This window comes from Tachypleus tridentatus, chromosome 1 (genome assembly GCF_004210375.1).
Source record: "Tachypleus tridentatus isolate NWPU-2018 chromosome 1, ASM421037v1, whole genome shotgun sequence".
Classification (NCBI taxonomy): Eukaryota; Metazoa; Arthropoda; class Merostomata; order Xiphosura; family Limulidae; genus Tachypleus; species Tachypleus tridentatus.
In genome coordinates, this window is record NC_134825.1 from 45,357,071 (window position 1) to 45,379,235 (window position 22,165).

Genomic DNA, 22,165 nt, shown 5'->3' on the forward strand with positions numbered 1-22,165 from the left:
GGAAGGCAACTAATTATCATCCCTCACCGCTAACGTTTGAGCTACTTTTAACCAACGAATAGTGAGATTGACAATAAAATTATAGCGCCCCCACACCTGAGATAGTGAACATGTTTGGTGGGACGGGGATTCGAACCCGCTACTCTACAGTTTGTTGGGTCTTCATAGAGATACATCTACATTTACAGTTTCTTGTGTCTTGCAGTTTGTATGGGCATTTTACAATTACTTATAAGAGAAGCAACTTTTCAGGTCGTAAGATACCCCTCAAAAATCATGAAGTTACATAAATTTCGTCCAGCAGCCAAGTACTCCAGCCAGTTAATTAATATTTTACCAAACAATTTAAAAATCCATCTACAATAGAAATCGTTACAACTTCGGTAGAAGACAAGCATTTACTGTAACAATGTTTAAAATAATCACTAATGTTATGACCAAGTATTTTACAAATAAAACTGAAGTTTTAACAATTATTTTTAATTGATTTGTGATGTACTCTTTTCACCACGAGAATCGAAACTCTTTTATATATATGTAAAAACAGCTCGTTTTGGTTAAGAAATTTTTTTTACGTAGAGAAGCGAACCCAAACGAGCCGTTTTCACATATATATTTGGCCCGGCATGGCCTAGCGCGTAAGGCGTGCGACTCGTAATCCGCGGGTTCGCGCCCGCGTCGCGCTAAACATGCTCGCCCTCCCAGCCGTGGGGATGTATAATGTGTGGTCAATCCCACTATTCGTTGGTAAAAGAGTAGCCCAAGAGTTGGCGGTGGGTGGTGATGACTAACTGCCTTCCCTCTAGTCTTACACTGCTAAATTAGGGACGGCTAGCACAGATAGCCCTCGAGTAGCTTTGTGCGAAATTCCCAAACAAACAACAACAAAAAAAACATATATATTTTTCTCTCCAAGTGGGTTTTCTCGACATTACTGAAACAGTTTTATCGTTTTCAACAGACAGAATTTCCTCTGATTTATTGAGGGTCTAATTTTTACTTTTATTTTATTTTTAAAAATTGTTTTTGATGGCATTTAACGGAAATAAATTATAGTTTTTTTTAACTTACTGACAATTTATTTTCAATAAAAATAAAGTATTAATTCTATGCAATCAACTTATTTTATTGAGCGTTGACCGCGTAAATGTTTGAATGGCATGGCGTGTAATGACAATGACATATCAATTTTTGATATAAAATGCGAACACCAGCGACTTGTGAAAGTTATAAGAAATGTTCACGAACGTCTTAGATATGTGTATAAACAAGGTAAGAGTTTAACCACGTATACGTGAATCCAGTTAATATGGAAATTGGGAAAGGGACAAGATCGTTAGAATCATGTTCGCGAAGTATTATGTCAGTGATTCTGACAGTATACTGTTATAATATTGTATAAAAAATATTTCTTTTTATAGTATTACTACTGTATCTACTTTTATTAACTTATATTGCAAGAAATTCTGCGGTAAAATGTAATGTTTTTCACTTCCTGCTGAATAATATGTTTTAAGAGTTAAGTGTTCAATTTTCATCTCGTTACCTTAAAAATCTTAGAGGCCCAATGCTGTAATAATAATTCAAATGTTTCTGCGTTTTACATACTCTACAACTCTGAACAAGAATATAAAGGTTATTTATTGTCTGTTAGTACTAAATATTAATTGGAATTACATGACTCCTTTATACACCTACATTCCAATTGGTTTTGAAACTGAAAGTCGAAAACTAAGAGATTTGAAAGACCACATGAGGTTTTTGTACTTGTATCATTGAACTGATTGATATTAGTTTTTTTGCAGACAATAAAAAATCTGCCATTATCTTTCTTTAAAGTTTGTGTAATATTATCTTTATAGGCCAGCAGATGCCAAAACATGGCATGCAGATGACAAAAGACAATTTCATCCTTGGATGAAAGGAAAAGTTTTTAATTTGCCCATATGATAGTGGTAGTCATTGAATTCTCTCTTTAAACTCCTTTAAAGTTCTGGCTTTAGTTCAAGTTCAGTACTTTTGGAAACTTATTCCACAGCTAAATGTTAGCCATCTTGTTAGTGTTACTGGCTAACAGTGTTAGAAAAATAATGTTTTTTCCAGAAGATGATAATGCACACCCGTTGTATTAAATTTATAACATTAAAATAACTGTAGGTTTATTAGGGTCAAATCTTCAGTGACGTAGGGCCACGTGGAAATACAGGTACAAAGAATTTTTAAATAGCAATAAAATTTAAGGACAGCAAAGGATCTGTTGATCCAGCTGGGCCATCATATTTATAAATTAAACTATAAAATAAAACAAACTAACTAGCCTTTGTCATTTGCATATCTATGTAGAAAGCCAAACTTTCAAATAACTGGAATAGAAACTTTTTATCACTTGATAACAATAACAAAAAAAAAAAAAATTATTAAATATGTGTCTGGGTTGGACTTATTACTATTGTTAATGAACAGTCAACAAAAGTACTAATGTTACTACTTATTTCAATAAAGAAAGGAATTAAAAGGAAAAAACTAAATTAAAAAACGACAATATTTCAGAATTGTAGAACTTCACAATCTATTACAAAATTGAGTAACAATGTGCAATAATGTGTTTTAACAGTATCTCTCAAACTAACTCGGTTCAAGACATGGTTTTGATTTAGTGGTTGGACCATGAAGTTGCATCTCAAGTGACTTGGTAATTTACATTATCTTTCACAGCATTAATACCTCTGTTGCCACTATAAGAAATTTGTGCAAGTTTTGTAATATATACAGGGTGACCCATACGTCCCTACCCATCCATATAACTTATGTATCCATTGTATGTGTGCTGTCCCTCATTCTTGCTGCATAATATTATGCAACACCATGTTCTGTGAGAGATTTTCCTCAACATAGCAGTGGTTATTGTTCCAAATGCAGCAGTAACAGCTGCCTTCAACTCATCATTAGTATTATTGAATATAACATATGGATGGGTAGGAACTTATGGGCCACCTTGTATATGTATTCTATGTGCTTTAGATACGAGGTGAATTAAGGAATGATAAAACTTTATAACAAAATAAAAGTAGAATTGGTTATCTTGCAAATCAAAATGCCAAGATATTTTTCTTCCCAATTGCTGTTAAGGTTTTCCCATAAAAGTTTTAATCCAAATTATGATATTCTGCCTACATTTAATAAATTCAACACCATTTCCAATTTATTTGTCCAACTCAACTTGAAAATAATTAAAATCATGTAGTAAAGCAGTAGCATTTTCTACATAGGCAGAAATGCATCAAATCATAACATTATCAGCTTATTTACGTAATTTATTGACCATTTTTTAATCTGTCATTGATGTAAATCAGAAAAGAGCAAATGTTCTAAGCCTAAACCCTAAGGTATCTCATTTGTGGCATTAATCCAGTTTGAATGACTGCCATTTATAATAACCTGTTATTTACTTTCATCTAGTCACTTTCCTATTAAATGAGCTTCTACACCTAAAAAAAAAATCTTAAAACATACCTTTTATATGGCACATTGTAAAATACTTTCTGTTAATCAGAACATTAGTAGTTTTTGTTTCACATATATATTTTTCTCTGTGCCCATTTGACTTATCTCCCAAAAAGCAGAAACCCAATTTTGTGTAACTTATTATAGCTATTAAACTTCATGCTTCACTGCAGTGTTTGTTAGGACTGTATAATGGCAGCAATATTTCAACAGAAAAAATCTTGTCATATGCACTGATTTTTAATTACATTTTAAAAGAAGTATCCATGAAAATTTTAAAACTGTTTTCTTGAGAGAAATAGGTCGATTCTGGTGTAGAAGTAAAATTTTAGTTTTATGTAGAATTATGGAGAAAGAGAAGTGGTAGATTTTCTTTTCCTACAAATTAATGTGTGAAATGTTTATTTTGAATCACACTATAATTAATAAGTATGTATAACAAAAGGATTAGTTTACATCATAGTGGTACTAGTAGCTTAAAAATAGACAACTCAAAAGTCATATGGTATCAATTAGTTGAATGTTCTTCAGGAGAATACAGGGTAATGATTAGTGAGTGCAGTGTGATATATTGGTACAGATGTCAGCATCATGTAAGCTGAACATTTCAAATGAGTTGACCTTGGAGACTAGCCAGTTATAACTGGAGACATTTGTCAGAGTTAATTTGTATGAAAGCAACATGTACCTCACACAAATGACTGTTTTGTTTTCATCTGTAACCCTATTCATCACAGGACCTCAAGGCCCATTTTTTTCCTGATGTTTTGACTGTGACGTAGTTACTGTGTTCTTGGAGATGCAGATGGCTTCTGTCCAACAGTGATTCATCTTTCCCATTGGAGCTGGACATAGCATTGTGTCCATTCTCTAGGATTTACCCTTCCTGGCCTTGCCTGCCCCAGTTTCTCACTGGTCTACAGTTTGCCACTTTTTGCAGGGATACAAGGTATGCAGGCAACAGTTTTGTGACTGCCTGGGGAGATTGAGACTAGTGGTAACTTGTTTGACAACTTTTGTTCATCAGAGCAGCCCTATCCTTTCCAACGTTTGTGTTTGTGGAATTTTATTAGAGGGTTTTGTCTTATCCTGTTCCCTTCCTTTTACTTGGGATAACTGGCTGTCCCAGTGTCTATCCAAGGCAGTATTTAACCTCCTCACTAAACAGGTTATTGTACTGCTCCATGTCAGTTGTGCAGGTTTTACTCCCACCAGTTTGTCTGATGTGGGGTGGTATACTTTTTTAGCACCTGGACGTTCAATCTGCTTTCCTCACTGTATGTTTATGTGAAGTTGTTCACCCCTTTTCTCAATATATTCATACACTTTGGCTTTGTTTCTGTATTTACTTGGATAATTGGCTTCTTCGTCCTCTTTCCAAACAAGAGTGAGACAGTTTTAATTGTGAGCTTTTTGAAACTGGATAGGTTCCATACAGTGGCTGTAACCATTCAGTTCAGAATATACCAGTGATTTTCTACAAGCGTAGAGGGAGTTACAAGATCCTTAGGGTGAGTGATTTTTTCCCAGAGTAGAAACATCCAAATACAGCTCGCTCCCAGTTGAGTGCCCTAGTTTTATCCTCATGTGAACATTGGTACTCATTGAGTAAGGTTTTGGAGATAGTGAACCAATCACACAAGTCCTTAAATAGGTTTGGAGCTGTTTATCTTCCCCTGAAGATGGGTTTTCTGTGTTGTTGGTTGCAGGAGATCTTCTTGGCATGTTTCTGTCCTGGGTTTTTCCTTATTATTATGAGGTTATTGATGACCTGGGCTGTTTCAGGCTTGTTTCATAGCTACAGGGATCAATGGCATTTGTTGGACTTCCCATAAATTCTGGATGATACATTCCTGGATCTTTGTCATTAGGCCACTCTGTGCTTTCCTGGAGTTTCCATATAGGTTCCCACTGGACTCTGAGATTTGAAGTGAAAATGATATGATCCACATACTACCTTCGGTGTGAATTTGAGCTAATCTTATGAGTGGAGGGAGAGTACTCTATCAGAAGTTTTCATTTAATAACATAATGTATTTCTGATAGGTACTTCCCTATGCTCACACTTCCCACCCTTCCTCCCCATACATTTCCAATGCTTGCATCTTCTGACAAACTTCAAAATTATAGTTTGGTAGTGGTGCACAGAGGGAGTCTCATGTCATGTGGTAGTGTTCTACTTTTGGTGGAAAGTAATACATAATGATTGTTGAGACTTTGGATTCCAACAGAGGGACCATGAAGCCTTGTGGCATGCATTCAAAAGGTTTAGATAGAGGGCAACCTCAAAACAAGAAAAGCTAATCTTATGGATGGAGGGAAGTACCTATCAGAATAACATTTTCGTTTAGGAAAATTATAACTTTTATTTAGTTTTTGATTTAAGTTTTTTTATTGGATAAGTTTCTAATTAAGTTTTAGTTATTTTGTTAACATATATATAACAATAAATGAAGAGGGAATCCTCAAAACCCTGGCACTTAGAATTTTTTTAAGAAGCATTAGAGTAAACTAATCTTATAGATTATTTTTCTTTTCCTTTTTGTTATCTGCTAGCTACAATATGCAGGTGGAATAAAACAACATTTGCAACAAGAGATAGGAAATCGTTTTTTTTCACAGCATAAAAGAAAGATGTACTGTTTTATAAGCATACTTTGAACATGAAATTAGATGATGGGCTTCACTCCCCCCCTTTCTCCCAAATGACCTTCTTTATTCTGTATCATTGTGTCAAGTTGTGCTTGTTTTTTGGAAGTTTATCTGAAACTAGATAAGAAATCAGGTGAGATGGTAATTCCCACCTTCTGTGGGAAAAAAGTATGCTATGCAGTTTTCTGTTGGCACTAAAAATGTGATGTCAAAGACATTATACCTAAGTATGCTAATTCCATATTCTTATAGGCCTGCTGTTATAGAGGATGAAAGATGCAAACAGATAGAAACTTGTTTATATATTAGGTATTAGTCACAAAAGTGGGTTCAACTCTTAGAACACACTTTTACAAGATGAATTATCCTCATCTCTGTCACACTGTTAATTTCACTGTAACAAAGCATTTACTCCCATGGTAGATATCTTTATGATTTCTTATATTCCTCTGACTGAATTATTACTTTATCTTTTACTCTGTTTCTGCTCATCTAGTTGCAGTTATTTATATATATTTATCACTTAGGCTTCCAGAAATCTCCATAGCCTCAACATCAATGGATTGCAGACACAATGTCTTAGTTGGTTTGATGTCAGTGAATTAAAGATGCTAATTAAAATAATTAATAATACTTCCTACACTAAACAGTCTTATATCTGACAATAAGTTGCCCTTCAAAAGAAATATATATTTTCACAATATACAAAGATTGTTTTTGCTCATGTAATAATCATGCAGTTTGCACCAAAAATTGCAGTTCTTTTCTCAGTCTCTTTTCACTTAGGGCTTCACTGTGGCAAGATCCCTTGTAATCATTTTAATCTTGTGTTGTCTAGGATCTGTATTCCCTGATCTACCTGTATATTGATGCAATAGATTTTGTTCCTCCTTACCAGTCAGTTTTTAACATTTTTGTATATCTTATCTCCTTACTGTAATCTTAGACCAAGAAGGTCATTATCTTCTATAATAATTTTTTCCAGATTCTGTTTGTATGACAGCTACATTTGTTTGCTGTATGTGGGTAGCAAAACTAAAACTTTGATCTTTACATGTTGATTCTTGACATTTATTTTTGCTATGAAAAACTTCTTCACTGATCCATCAGTTAACATACACAGATGTACTTTGCTTGTTTTCTGATCATCAGATACCAGACTGGTTCTACTGTGCTTAGTGTCTTGTAGAAGCTTCACTTTCTTGTCTCCAACTTATCCTTCAGTTATTGGCATATTGTGATTTGGTAACAACTTTTTATGTTTGTCACAAGCTCCAAGAACTACTGGCACTGTTGATTCATTTGGTAACTTCAGCTGACTATTAATCATGCACTGATGAATCATAGAATAGGCACTTCTTTCTTGTGGTGAATCGTATATATTTTTTCGTGATTTTGTTTCTTCTGGCAGTAGCATCCATGATGCCAGTCACTCTATTTTATCAGCAATGTCTTTGTAAATAGCTCCAGATACTTTATGTTGAGATTTCTGCTGTTGCTTCCAGGTAAGAGACTTGCACTCCTTTAAAGTGTGTTCATTTTGTAACAAATATAGCATCTCTTCTCTCTTCTTTCTGTAAACCTTCTGTCACCTTCAATAGACTCCTGTTCCTGGTCAGCTGTCACTTGTTTCAAATTTAAATTGGCAGTAAATTTGACTGTAAACAAGCAGCGTGTACTCGTTTTTAAAATAACATATATTTAAAACAAGTTAAACTTGCGTACAAACATTTTTTACAGTACGGAGATCATACTGGGTATCCTTTACTGTGTATGACACAAAGTTTTATTAGTGTCTTACATTTAAAATGTTATTAAACTACTTTTTTATTTGTTGTACCAATTAGTATGACAGCAAACTTTAGATTATATACCATAATTTAACAGTATATATAGGTTTTAAGTTCATAATTCTACAATGCAGCATTTTAAATCCTGAATTTCCCCTAGTATGACATACAATACATCTTCTCTAGGCATTGTCTCTATTCTGTCCACCACCCCATCAAAAAATACAAAATTAAACATAAATTACTTACGGTAAAATTATTATTGCTCTGACAAACTACAAATTTTTATAGCCTTCAATTTTTCTTTTGGGCCCCTTGGTGTGGATTCCTGTATGCGGTGAGGGGACCTCCCAGAGAAGGTCCTGCTCTTTCAGTTTACTGCATCTGAGATCTAAACATTCTCCCATGTGTTTGCCAGAGGAGGAGAGGATCCTGGTGGTTGAGGGGTCCAACCTTAACACACCACTTTGGCCTTGAATTCCTGTAGACGGGTGGCCCTGGGGTGGCTCAGTCAGCTGGTCCACTTGGGCTAGGGTTGACCAAGTTCCAGTGTTAGATGTTATCAAGAGATGTTATGGACATTGTGTCTAATTCTGGTGTTTGGGTGTAGTACTCATGAAACCCTGGTATTCCTGCATTGTCCTTGTTTGGCATTGTAGTGTATCCCCTTATAGGGCTCCATGGTGGGTGGGGTCAGTGGGTACCAAAATAAAAACTTTCAATAAAATGGTAAAAAAAATGGTCCATAGGTAGACAAACATGTTTTGAAGATTCTGAGCAGCAATCTTCAGCAACTGTAATACCCGTACCTTGTTTTCTAAAACTACATTCTCTTTCGGAGAAACCTTTAGGGCGGATGTCTCCCTTTCTCATTTAGAAGGGACTAGAGGAACTTGCTGGCTCTCCAAAGTCAGTAAAGAAGCTTTCCTCTGGTGACATATTTGTGGAAACATCCACATCTCAACTCAGTGAACTCTCTCTTGTATTCAAAGGCAATTGGGGATATACCTGTTGAGGTTATGCCTCATGCTACTTTGAAGTCATCATGATGAGTTATTGTTGAGAGGAATTTGAAGAACATCCCCGAGTCAGAGATTCTTGCTGGTTTCTTCACCCAAAGAGTTTCTGCAGTGAGGCATATCTCCACTTGCAAAGTTTGGAATTATGATGCTGACAAATGTCCTCATTCTGACATTTACATCACTGCATCCACCTGCCACTGCAGGTTATCTTAATTGCAAGGTGTGAACATACATTCCAGTCCTCTCGGATGTTTCCAGTGTCAGTGGTTTGGTCACTCGAAGACACCATGTTGTGGTTCCTTGACGTGTGCTCATTGCATTGGCAAGGGCCACGATACCTATGAGTGTGAAACAGACCCTTATTGTGTTAATTGCAATGACTATCACCTGTCCTACTTCCGTTCTTGACCTGAATGGTTGGAAGAAAAAGAGGTGCAGCATTTTAAAACAATTCAAAACATTGAGGCTTGAAAGTTACTGTCCACCACTTCATCTCATATTTTCTCCCCTTCTCTGTTCTCTCACTTTTCATGGAGGGTTGACAATAACCCATGAAGCAGTGATCATTTTCCTATAATTTTGAGAGAGACTGGCTGTGGTCAATGTCATCTGACCTGTGTGCCCAGGTGAAACTGTATCAAGCAAATTGACCCTCTCTCATTTCTCTCTCAGAACTTCCCATTATCTGTAAGTCATCAATAGACCACTGTGTGGCAGCAGTAACTGACTGTATTATACAGGCAGTTGCTTAGTGTGTTACTAAAATCTCAACATGTTTTCCATGATATTTTCATCTATGATGGAATTTTTCCTGCCACATTGCACGAAGAGCTTAAATGCTGGCCTGGGATACTTTTTGTAGGTATCCCACACTCTCTTACCACCTCGCTTTCCAACAGGCCTGTGCACATTCTCAGTGAGTAAGACGTCAAAGTCAGAAGGACTCTTGGATTAAGTTTACAACCAGCATATCTTCTACCACCAGTTTCAAAGTCTTATGGGACAAGATTCAAAATGTCAGTGGGCAATATAATTCTGTCCCCCTCTCGATTTTGCTCTCTGAGGGCTAGGAAGTAGCTGATACCTGGAGCGTTGCCAATACTCTAGGTGAAAGCTTTTGCCAGGCATCTAGCACTTCTACTTTATACTCTACTTCCTTAGCCATCAAGACTCAGGCAGAGCAATCAACTCTTTCCTTTTGAGCTGATTGTTTCTATGACTATAATTGTCCCTTTACACTGGTGGAACTCAAACTTCCCCTTCATTAGTCTGGCAGTATATCTGCCAGACCTGATGATGTACCCTATGAAATGCTGTGCCATCTGTCACCTGCTTCTCATGCTATTCTTCTAATTGTTTTTAACTGGACCTGGCAGGAAAATTTTTTTCCTGATGCCTGGCACCAGGCTATTGACCTACCTTTCTCTAAGCCAGGGAAGGATCACAAGATTCCTTCAAACTACTGATTTTTTTTTTTGGGGGGGGAGTTACAGAGTTTACAAGTAAAACAAATCTGACCTCTCCTGCTGCACTTGTTACATCCTCTCTTTCAGTATTTGGTAATAGTTTTCTCTTATGTTTAGTTATATATATTACCTATAACCAATAGAAAGTCATAATTTTTATTTATCAAATGATGTTTGTATTATGTTACATTGTTAGTAGATAATTCATTTGTTCTGTCATGTGAGGTACTGCATTTGTATCCTGTACATCCAATAATTGCCTGCTTTTCGTCAAAGTTCATACAGTCATGTTCAACTAGTTTCTATCACTCTTTGACAAGACAAATTATTCTCCCTATCTCTGCTTATTTTCACTGTCATTCACATTTTCTTCTACTGCTGTTTACCATCGTATAATCCAGACTATGGCTTTCCAAATGTCAAACTACCTTTTAGTAGTATATATAATGTAAATATCGGTTTGTTGAGCTGACAGTTCTTTTGCAGTAGGTGTCTATGACTTGTTGGCAATAAATCTGACAATAAATTAACAGCATTCACACCACTTGTTTTTAAAATGTCCATATTTAACAGTTCTTTACAGCATGAATATCACAGTTGTATCTTAAACTCTGTACGGTTTCTCTTGTCAAAAATTCGATTGGGTCAATTCAGTTGCTTTAAAATTTGGTTGAGAAGCCGAACTGTTTTTACTGTACTAGTATCAGTTATATTCTGAACAACAAATAGTCATCTGCTTATTCTTTGATGGATTGTTTAGGAAGAGTATTAATGATGAAAGTTTGTAGAATGGAAACGTCATCCTCTCCACTTATTTCTCTACAACAGGCAGTTGCCGTCCATTCTACAAAGTTTCAGTCATCTGCTTTTTGTCATATTCCACACAGGTGGGCTTAGTTAGTTTAGAACACTCTTTGACAAGATGAATTATTTTCTTTGTTTTTTTCAAACTGTTAATTTCACACTAACATATCAACCATTTACTCCCCATTTACGATGAGCATTTTTACATTTTTTAACCTTTCCCTGACCAACCTTCTCTTTTAATGGACTTTGCTTTTACTCTGTTTTAACTTATCTGATTGCAGCTGTTTATGTCTATCATTTAAGCCATCTACAAATCTCCATAGCCTCAACATTAATGAATTACAAACACAAAATTAATTAATAGTATCACCTACACTAAACAGTCTTTTATATCTGACAGTGTGTATGCCCAATTTAGATTTATTATTTATCAGTAATTTTACCAGCCTACCTTCAAACTGAAAGTTTTCAGACAGGATTAGAGTAAATCAATGTTTGAGACATTTCCAGGTGTATCAGTATAAAGGGTTAGACGTCTCAAGTCTGATACTGTAATCAGATTTCAGGTCAGTTGATAAATGATGGAGTTATGAGCTGATATTGACCACAGCTATAAATATGCATAAAAACCAAGAAATTTAGAAAGTACTTTAGCCTTGATACCCTTTTATACTGTATATTGTGTGATTTATGTATCCTGTTCTTTTTCTAACTGTGTAGGTTGGTTATAAACAATACATGTAATTTTCACGTGCATTTTAGAACACAAAGGATATAACAAAAGCTATAATAAAATGTTCCAAAAGCACTGTAATTTATCTGGCTTTCTAACTAACTTACAGTTAGGTTAAAAAATCTCATTACTAGCCACAACATCTTTAGCCTAAACATGTGAAAGTCAATGAGAACTATTAACCTTTACAATATAAAAAATATCAGTTGGGAAAATATAGTGATATCATAGGAAAGAAATGAAAGGGGAAAATTTATATTATGGCTTTTCAGTATAACATGTTTCTAATTGGTTGAACATTCTGAAGTCTTAATAAGGGAAGCAAAATCTCTTAAGTGAGTAGTTACAGTGCTACGATGTCATATGACTCGGAGAGGTACAGATAGAGAATTTATTTAAATATTTTCTTTTGAGATTAGGAAATTAACATTTATATAACATAAAAATATAAACTGTATTTTAGTTCTTAATTTTTAACATACATATAATTAAATTACCTCTATAAAAGAGGTCCCCCCCACTAGGATGGTGGTAAGTTTTCAGATTTACAGCACAAAAATTAGGGGATTAGTTCCTCTCGACAGACAGAGCATATAGCCCAATGCAGCTTTGCTATAAGAAAAACACAAATGCACTCATAAAAGGTTTGGCATGCACATTTTGACTGCCCTATATCCAGATGGTTAATTATACTTTAATGTTGTTCTGAAGAAATACATTGTAGGTCTGTATTTAAAGCTTGAGATGGTGAGACACCAAAAAGACATACATGAACCAGATTTTTTAACTATGAAAAGCTTTGGATGTTAAACATATTTGTTATGTGAAGGAATATTTCATAATATACTTTTAAAATAAGATGTATGCAACATAGCCAAGTAAAATGTACCAACACTTACCATTTTAGCATATTTTTAAAATGCATGTAAGAACCCTGTTTACTTTCCACAATTATTTTAGGATGTGATGCTGATGATGTATGGAAAGCTCATTGCAACAATCTGTCAGAACGCCAAGAATATGCTCAAGCAATGCAGAAACTTGCAACTACAGTATGGGCCACAAATAATACTCGAATTGAATGGTGTCTGGAAGCATGCAGGTTTGTGGGGTTTTAATATAAAATCAGTATACTAACATGTTCTACAGTTGTATCTACATAAGAAATATACTACTCAATAGTACTATATACAAGCTATTGTATTTTATGGTCGAAGATAAATGCACATTTGTCAGGTAACAAAATTATTATTATTATTACTTGTGTTTTTATTTTCAATTGTCAGTTTTATTCAGAAATGTAAAAAATCTGCAATTTTCATAGTTGCCATCTTTATTTGGGTAATCTATGAAAGTGGAGAGATGTGATGTGGGGGTGGAAGTATGTTTGGCAGCTTCAAAATTCCATTAAGATTTTCCATAACTTTTCCTGTGGCCCACCCACATGCCTGTTTTATGTGTTGAAAATGATATGGATAATTATTCATAGTAATTGTAAATGCATTAACAACAATGAATTATTTGGAGGTATTTAAGTCAGTAAGAACATATAAAATAGGAACTTTATGAAGAAAATAATTTGTAACTTAAAGGAATATGCACTATGCATGTTTCCATGTTGTTGGGACTTCCTGGAAAGGGTCAGTCTTGTTCACAGTTTACCCTCTACTTATTTTCAGGACTTTCATCAATAAACCCTTTATTCTTTGGTGAATCCTTTTCTGTTATCATTAAGATGGATGACTGTAGCAGTACTGCATCCACTGATGGGTGCTGTATGTCATTTGGAAACCTTTCACTACAGATCTGTTCGTTATGTGTGTGTTATCTGAGGAATCTTTCATCCCCTTCCTTCTCTGTTATCATTAGATGGATGACTGGCAGATTGTGTACCCCATATCTTGCCCATTTGAGTGCCTTTTCCAAAATGCACATCTCGGTTGGGCCTAACCTTCATCTATTTGACTATATTTGATGGAACTTTTGTTTTTCCATGCCCTTACTGCTACCTGTGTTACAGCTCATGAGATTCTATCACTTTTGGGGATGTAGTCTGAAGCCATTATTTTCTTAGGTTGAGCACACATGATTTCTTTTTCAGAGGACTCTGCACAACCAATAGAATCTTGTGCAGGATCTATTGGATGCTCTTCCTTTCCTTGTAGGCAGTCTGCATTGGTAGTTGAACAAGGCTAATATATTGGTACATATTCTACTTTCTTCCATTTATTTAGATTTGCATATCTTCATAAATCTTCTCTTCAAGGCTGGGGGATATGGGTTGATTTTTCAGAAAGTTTCAGACTGGTGGCTTCTGTCCAATGGATCACATCAACATTCTGGAGCTTCTGGCTATATGTCACGCCTTGGATAATTTTCTACATTTTGCCAGGAATGATCCACTCGGACAATTCTATGGTGGTGGCTTATTTTTAATTACCAAGAACTTCTCTCTTTCTTTCTTTTTTTTAGTGCCTGGATCATACTCTGTGGGGAGTGGTGCTTGACCACATATGCTTCTTACAGTCAAATCAACTGTGTGTCCATAACATATTCACTGTTGAAATGGAATGTTTCAAAAGATTGCCTGTAGGCATGTGATTTTGCTTTGTTTACTTCATTAATATGTTTGTTCTGGACTGTTCTTACTCGTGGAATTGCAGTTCATTCCTTTGTTTGGGATCCCTCATCCTACCCTAATGCCCCAACATAGATGTCTCTGCTCCCATTGGCCTTTTTTTTTTGTTAATTTAAAGCTGAGCTAACAACATGAGTCATTACATGTGTATTATAGGTGTCTCTCTCCTCACTCAGTTATACTGTTGTTCTTACACATTTCTTGTAAGGCATGATGGTGATACTTGCTACTTAATACAGTTCAATGTCTTATATTATCCCTCCTTGATATTATTATACCAATGATATTACTGTGCTAGTAACCATTCTTGTGGGATTGGTTTTGAGTGAGATAGTTTACATTACAAAGATACCTTAACTATACTTATTGTTCAGATGTCAGTCAAACCATTTTTTACATTGCTATCATGAATCTGGTTCATAGGTCAGAGATGCATGATCACCTTTTGGTTGGCTGAACTTGAAATGATTATTATGACAGTTTTGGGTTGTAGTTGATTTGCCACTGGTAGGATCCTTATTCTACTGTTGTGTGGATGTCAGTTCATGGTGCCCTGGGTTTTGGATGCAGTTGTATCATATACTGTTCATTATGCTTCAACCACTCTATGCCTAGGTGCACCTCCTTTAACTTGGGCACTGTACACTGTGGGATTTAAATTTGTTTTTTGGTACTTTGGATACATATACTGCCATTTTATTTTTCCATATGGATGTGCTCTTTTATTTTTTCTGTCTGTGTTTGAGATACCTCATTCTACACTGGGTGAAAAGCATACTATGTATGATCCTTTTCTGTGAGGATCTTTTCAGGTATTCTTTGGATGCTTATGAGGCATGTTCCTTCTCTCTATTCAGTGTAAATTCTAGCCATTTTACAGGACTGAGCAAAAGTGTAAGGACAGTGTCAAAAATTAGATTTCAAGCTATTTTCAAAGAATAATGGAAGGTAAATTACAGGTGAAACATTAAAATTTTAATTATCATGATATTTTGTACAACTTGTGTCCGTTAAGCAAATGTTTAATATATTGTGTGTCCCGTTTTTGCTCTGTTAACTGCAGGCAGTCTTTCAGATATTTTTGCAACATGTTTAATACACTCCCATAAAGTTTTTTGTTTGCAAGTAACTTTGATTTGTCAAGTTTGTGATCCATGAAATCCCACATCTGTTCAATTGGGTTGGGATTGTGGCTCTTTTGGAGCCTTTGTATCATTTAAGTGACAACAGTAACTTTTTTCTCAGCAAATAATTTTTACAAATGTTAGAGGACTATTTTGGGTCTTTACATGAACAGATTAGTGTCTGATGGTACTTCAGCTTTTCCACTATTTTGTTTTGCAAATATCTCCTGTCACCTCAGCAGAAAGGCATCCCCAAACTATTACACTGCTTTACACTATGCACTGAGATTAGTATCTTTTCACCATTTTTCTGCCAGATGCACACTTTGCTTTGAACCAGATATTTCAAATATTGATTCATCCATCCATAACACCCTTTTCCAATCATCATCAGTCCAGTTTTTACTTTTTTTTAGCAAGTTTCACTCTTTTGACAATATTAAGATATCAAAATAAATGTTTTTTTTTAACTGATGCACAATCAAATATTCCATTCTTGTTGAGTCTTTTTAATACTGTAGATCTGGACACCTTTCTGTCATTTGGTACATGGTTGTTTATTTGCTGCTTGAGATAAATGTCTTCCTTCTACTCCAGAGGCTATATGAAATAAATATATTTAACATCAGTATCATTGAGATAGTGTTCTGCTTCCTCCCTTCCTATTTTTAAACTTATGTCTCAGTGTTATGATCTAGGATATATTTTACAGCATTTGGGGAGCATTTCTTGTCTGCAGTAATTTATAGGAGAGTCCAACCACCATCATGTAAAGCTTTTATGCAGACTCTCTTCTTTATTGACAATTATCTATTCTTTTTGGCCATGGCATGGTCACAAAACCTTTAATGTATAGTGTTAAATGCTGCTTTTATCAGGGTTTGTTTGTGGTGTTGCTATTAAGTTTATTTATTCTAGAATATACTGGTATCATATGCTGTCTCCTTGCTAGCTTCTTTCTGTGTAGTTAAGACACTGCATGGGTACCATGACAGTTATTTTGGACCCTAAATTTGATCAGTATTTTCAATCAAACAGAAACCTTATGACATGCCCTTGGGCATGGATGGGAATTGTAAAGAAAAAGTATTCTCACTCTAGCTCGTTCAATTGTCAACAGGAATCGGTGAAGCATTACCATAGTGTTGAAATTTGTATTATTTAATGGTTTGGAAGAATTAGCTCCATTGAAATGGAAAGAATGACAAAATATTCTCTAATCATAATTCTTTTGCACAGTCCTGTAAGTGGAGGTAATGTATTGTGTCAGAAAATATAGTTTTTGCTGTACTGAAAGTTTATTTCTGATAGGTTTTTACATACATTTACACTTCCCATTCATTCTCTCCACTGAAAAACCAGTGTTTCCATTTTCTACCAAAACTTGAAGTAATAGTGTAGTAGAATTGAATAGGAGGAGTCGTGTCATATTCTTAGCAGTGGAGGGTTGTCACTTGATCATTTACATGAGACACATTTGAATTGATTGTAAGAAATATGAAAGCTTAAAGGTTATGGCATGCAAGAAACACTTTTTTCATATAGAAGGCAACATAGGATGAGAATATTTATTAATTTATGTGAGAGAAGACAAGTACAAATTTAAAACATTTTTATTTGAGAAAAATAACCTTCACTTTGTTGTACTTTAGTAAAGTAGAGTTTCTTGTTATAAATATAAATTGTACTACACAGGGTTGGAGTTTTGTTTTTATGAACATCTCTGACTTTGCTTTCGAGGTAGAAAACAATTTAGACTATTCTGAGCTTAAGACATCCTAAGAATAACTTGAATCATCTACCTAAAGAACAAAGTTTTACCATAAGTTTTATTCACATAGTTTGTATAGTTGAGCTCTTGTTAGCTTGACAGAAACTTCATGGACCTTAATTGTTAGTTCAAATAATTCAAAACCATTGTCATTTTTTAAGGAAAATATCCAAATTGTATGTCTTGCAGGTGGTTGTTTTTTTTTAAGAAATAAAATTACTACCATGCATTTGCATTGGAGTGTGTTTATACATAGTATAAATGCCTAAGGTAAAAGTACAAAATCCTTTTCATTGACATTTATACTGGATTTTAGTTTAAACTCTTCATTTTTATAAAATGTATGAGGGAAAATATGTAATGTTACTGATATCTTAGCTTGATAGTTTACACTCAATCTATCTATAAATCTCAAACTAGCAAAAATTTTATCAATTTAAATAGGAAAAAAATGGCAAATAATGTGTTTAGATTGTTATAATGAAACTAGAATAATTTATTGTTACTACCATTTTAATAGGTAGTTAAATGGAAAGTACCTTCTAATAGCTAGTTATATTACATTATCAGGTCATATTTCTCTGGTGGTGGACTAGAATATTGGATAAAAAAAGATGCAAAGGACAAGAAGATTACATCATTTTCAACATCTTGTGATGCTTTAAAGTTTACAGTGTAAGTTTTATAGAAGTAAGACTGTGATAAAGATCAATCTGTATTTTTGTACATTTTATGCAACTTTAAACTTTCTTTAGTTCTGAACAGTCTTTTACTGCATTTCTCAAGATGCTGAACTTGCTGGCTATTGGTGTAAAGTCACATTCTTGTAAACATGTAAATAATGGCTAATTGATCTAATGAAATATAATAAATGAAAAAATGCCCAAAACTAAAATTTTGTTCATTCACAAAATATGTCCAGAGTTGAATGTAAACCAAATGTCTTCATTTTTACTGTATATTTTAATATTTGACAGACTTGCAACATGCTAACAAATGTGGTACTATAGGACCTGATTTAGACTCATAGTTATGACAATGGAAAGTGTTGATTATATGCATCTACTATAGTTTATGGAGAACTGAGCAACCAAAAATGGATGAAATAAGATAATTTAACAGACAATTGTTCCTCTGTAGGTTGGTATTACTTGAAATTTGATGTAAAAGTTACAGAATCAGAATCTCATGAAATATTTGTTATTATATTGTTTGAATGTTTATTTAATTACCAGTGTACCTCCTCTGAAAGAAAATATTTTGCTACTAGATGTGGGGAGCTGTTACAATCCATTCAGATGTTTTAAAGAAATTGTACCAATAGCTATTGACCTAACTCCAGCCACCCCAGTAAGTTAGTTTCTCTACATGACTGATAAATGTTTGATGTTTTTCTGTTTCTGAACCTTTTCAAAATCCATAAGTTTCAATAAATGAAAATGTCAAAGGAATATTGTATATTCAGTAGTGATTGGAAGATAAATCATGTATCTGACTTATGGAACGTAAATACTAGATATTGTATTTGCTTGATGTATAAATGTGTATTGTACCATTTAATTAAAAAATAGATATAAATGCATTCTCATACAAATTTTTTAAGGCAAAAGCTGTATTACATTAATATTCTCATATGGAAACTTTGCACGTGTGACTAGTTTAGTTTTAAGTATAGGCCCATTGAAAGACTAATACAAAAGTTAAAACCATATATTTGTGATGATTTGGGGAAATTGAAATAAATGTTTATGTATTTTTGATGAGAATAATTATCAATACAATCACAGGATCACTAAACTCTCTGACCTAGGGATAGAAGTTTTTCAATAGATGTTGAAACATTTATAAACTGAATGTTTGGTTAGATTCATTAAGTGGCTGCATCTTATGAATATAAAAATATTGTATGTAATTTAAACTTATTGATTGTATATCGTAGTTTGGTACAAAGGGCATGTATATTTTTATCTTAATCTTTAAATTTTAAGGAAAAAAAGCTCACCTAGATAATTCAGTACAGTACATATGCATTTTTGTAAGACTATACATGAAAGAGTTTGTGAGGAATTTTGTGACAAATTATGAGTATAGTTGTTTAATATTGAACTCCTAATGGTAACAAGTCAGTCAAATTGTCAAGAGTGACTCGAATGTTTTTTTCAGAATTAGACCTAGTTGTTAGCATGCAAGACTGTGGATCTGAAGATTCACATTTTGTGCCCTCTATTCAGAATATCTTCTTAGCATGCAAAAGATTGCCCCTAGCTTTGCTTACCAGTTTGTTTTTATACTTGCCACCCACCCTCTTCCTTTCCTCATGCTTGCTGCAAAGTCTTATTCCACATATTAGAGCTTTGAGTGCTTTGTAAATACAATGGCCAAACCCCAGTTATCCATCAGTTCAAAAGTTAGGGACAGTTTAGTGCAGTTAGTCTTTGTGTTGCAGCTTTATGTAAATATTTGAAGCAACCCAAACATTTCTGTTTTTAATATTATTTTATATGTAATAAAAAATATTAACAATTGTTAGTTTTAAGAATTGGAAATTGTTTAAATTGAGCATTTACAAATTAATAGATATATATTCATATTGTATGGCATGTTTTAGCATTTTTGCTTGTAAATTATATAGCTCATTTTTTATCACTTTTTGTGTTTTACTTGTTCCTGCACATTTTATATATGAAGGTCTTGTATCATTATAAATTTAATAAACTTTTCATACATTTTCTACAGTTGAATATTAATTCACTTGCATATATCATTCCATTATTTTTAAATTAAAAATTATATATGTTTCAAAAGAATTTTTTATTTTTGTTTCAGGATGTTTATACTTGTGACTTTTTAAAAGTATCAGTAGTTACCCCAGAAGGCCCTAGATGGCAGCAAAATCAGCTTAGCAGCACTGAAGAAGTGAAAAAGTTACCTGGAAACACTTTTCATGTTGTTGTCCTATCTCTTGTTCTTGAATACTTACCTGCTCCTCATCAACGATGGACATTTTGTACTAAAGCCTATCAGTTACTTCAGTACAATGGCTTATTACTTATAATTACACCAGATTCAAAACATCAAAATAAAAATGCTTTAATTATGAAAAACTGGAAGAGAGCTTTAGCAACCCTAGGGTTTCAACGAATTCTGTATGAAAAACAAACGCATCTTCACTGCATGGGCTTTCGCAAAGTTGAAGGTCCGGTGATTCTGAAAGGATTGCCACCTCCAGATAACCCATCTCAGTTACTGTACATACCACAAGATCTTCACAGTTATGACATATTAAATACAAGTGAGAAAAACATAGCTGTTGAGAGGAAAGGGGATGAAGACAATGCAATTAGTGCATTTTTTCTAGAGCTGCCATTTGAAGTTTGAAACGACTTGATATAGTCATATAGTGTTTAACTAAACCTTTAAATACTGTTTTTTGGGGTATTTTTGGTTTTCTGACAGGTATAAATCACACACAACATTTTTATAGGCAACAGAAATTTGGTATTGTTCTAATGGAGATAAAATGCCAAACAGTCAAATGGTAAAAAAATATTTATAATTTTGATGTTTGTGTTTTTTTACAGGTGAAAGAGTTGGTACACATGAAAGCAGATTTACTACTTGTTGAAGAGTCAAGTACCAATGTTGTTTTTGTGATTTAAATAACTAACATTTAACGGTAATGTAATAGAGATACAATTTTTATTAAATAAAATTGAGCAAACAGACTACGAATTTCTTTGCAATTGATCACTTAACTGTATGTGATTCAAGAAGAATTAATTTTTTTATCAGTCTATGCTTAAACATTTCCTATGGTTAAATGCTAGACTTAGGTTTGTATGTAAAGATGATCAAATTGGCTGGTTGGACTTGTAGTGATCCCACAGACTGACTTGTTTGCTAAGGCTCTTAACTCAGCTGCAAGGAAGGTTTTAAACTAGAACTAGACAGTGGGGTGAATACCAAAAAAAAGATAAAAGTTTAGCATAGAAAATGAGTATAGTAGTTATAAGGATAGGCTTAATTGTTACTATCATGATGTTAAAAATATAAGAAATAAAATAAAATAACTTTAGAGCATAGGTAGGAATGGAAATTTTTGATATAATGGGAATAACTGAAACATGGTTAAACACAGATGATTTTGATGAAAGAATGTTTTTATTTTTTGAAATGCAAGGTTGCAGGCTATTTAATAGAGTATTAAAAAAAAGTGGAGGAGTGGCTTTGTATGCAGAATCTGAGTTACATGCTGTTGAAATTGAGGATATTAAAGATGATAGCTAGGAGATTGAATCCCATTTGGGTTTCTGTTAGTGGATATAAAAGGAAAAGGCTTTTAGTGGGAATTTGTTATAGATCAACAAATGATACTGATGAAATTAGTGAGAAACTTTAAAATAAGATTAAAATTTCAGCTGTTAATGAAGTTATAATTATGAGTGATTTTAATTTCAGACATGTAAACTGGGAAATGCTAGAATCAAACCATGATGGAGAAAGTTTTTTTGGAAACTGTTCAGAATGGCTTTTATCGCCAAGTAGTCAAGGAGCCGACTGGTAACAATACTATCTCATATTTATTGGTGGTACCTTATATAAAATTATCAAGAGGGTGCAAATTGGGAAACGTAAGTGATCATTGCTCTTCTAGATTT

At 34.0% G+C, this 22,165-nt stretch overlaps 1 protein-coding gene across 2 annotated transcripts; it reads left to right on the plus strand.

The window, feature by feature from the left end:
- The first annotated feature begins 934 nt into the window (after window positions 1–934).
- Samtor (S-adenosylmethionine sensor upstream of TORC1) lies at window positions 935–21,232 on the plus strand. 2 transcript variants are annotated; one of them, XM_076495268.1, is made up of 5 exons: window positions 935–1,272; window positions 12,935–13,076; window positions 18,078–18,182; window positions 18,743–18,857; window positions 20,334–21,232. In XM_076495268.1, the coding sequence occupies exons 1-5, from the start codon at window positions 1,161–1,163 to the stop codon at window positions 20,883–20,885; spliced, it is 1,026 nt and encodes a 341-aa protein (XP_076351383.1). In that variant the 5' UTR covers window positions 935–1,160; the 3' UTR covers window positions 20,886–21,232. The 2 variants fall into 2 exon arrangements, with proteins under 2 accessions (XP_076351383.1, XP_076351393.1); XM_076495278.1 differs by lacking the exon at window positions 935–1,272 and adding an exon at window positions 7,619–7,661.
- The last annotated feature ends 933 nt before the right edge of the window (window positions 21,233–22,165 follow it).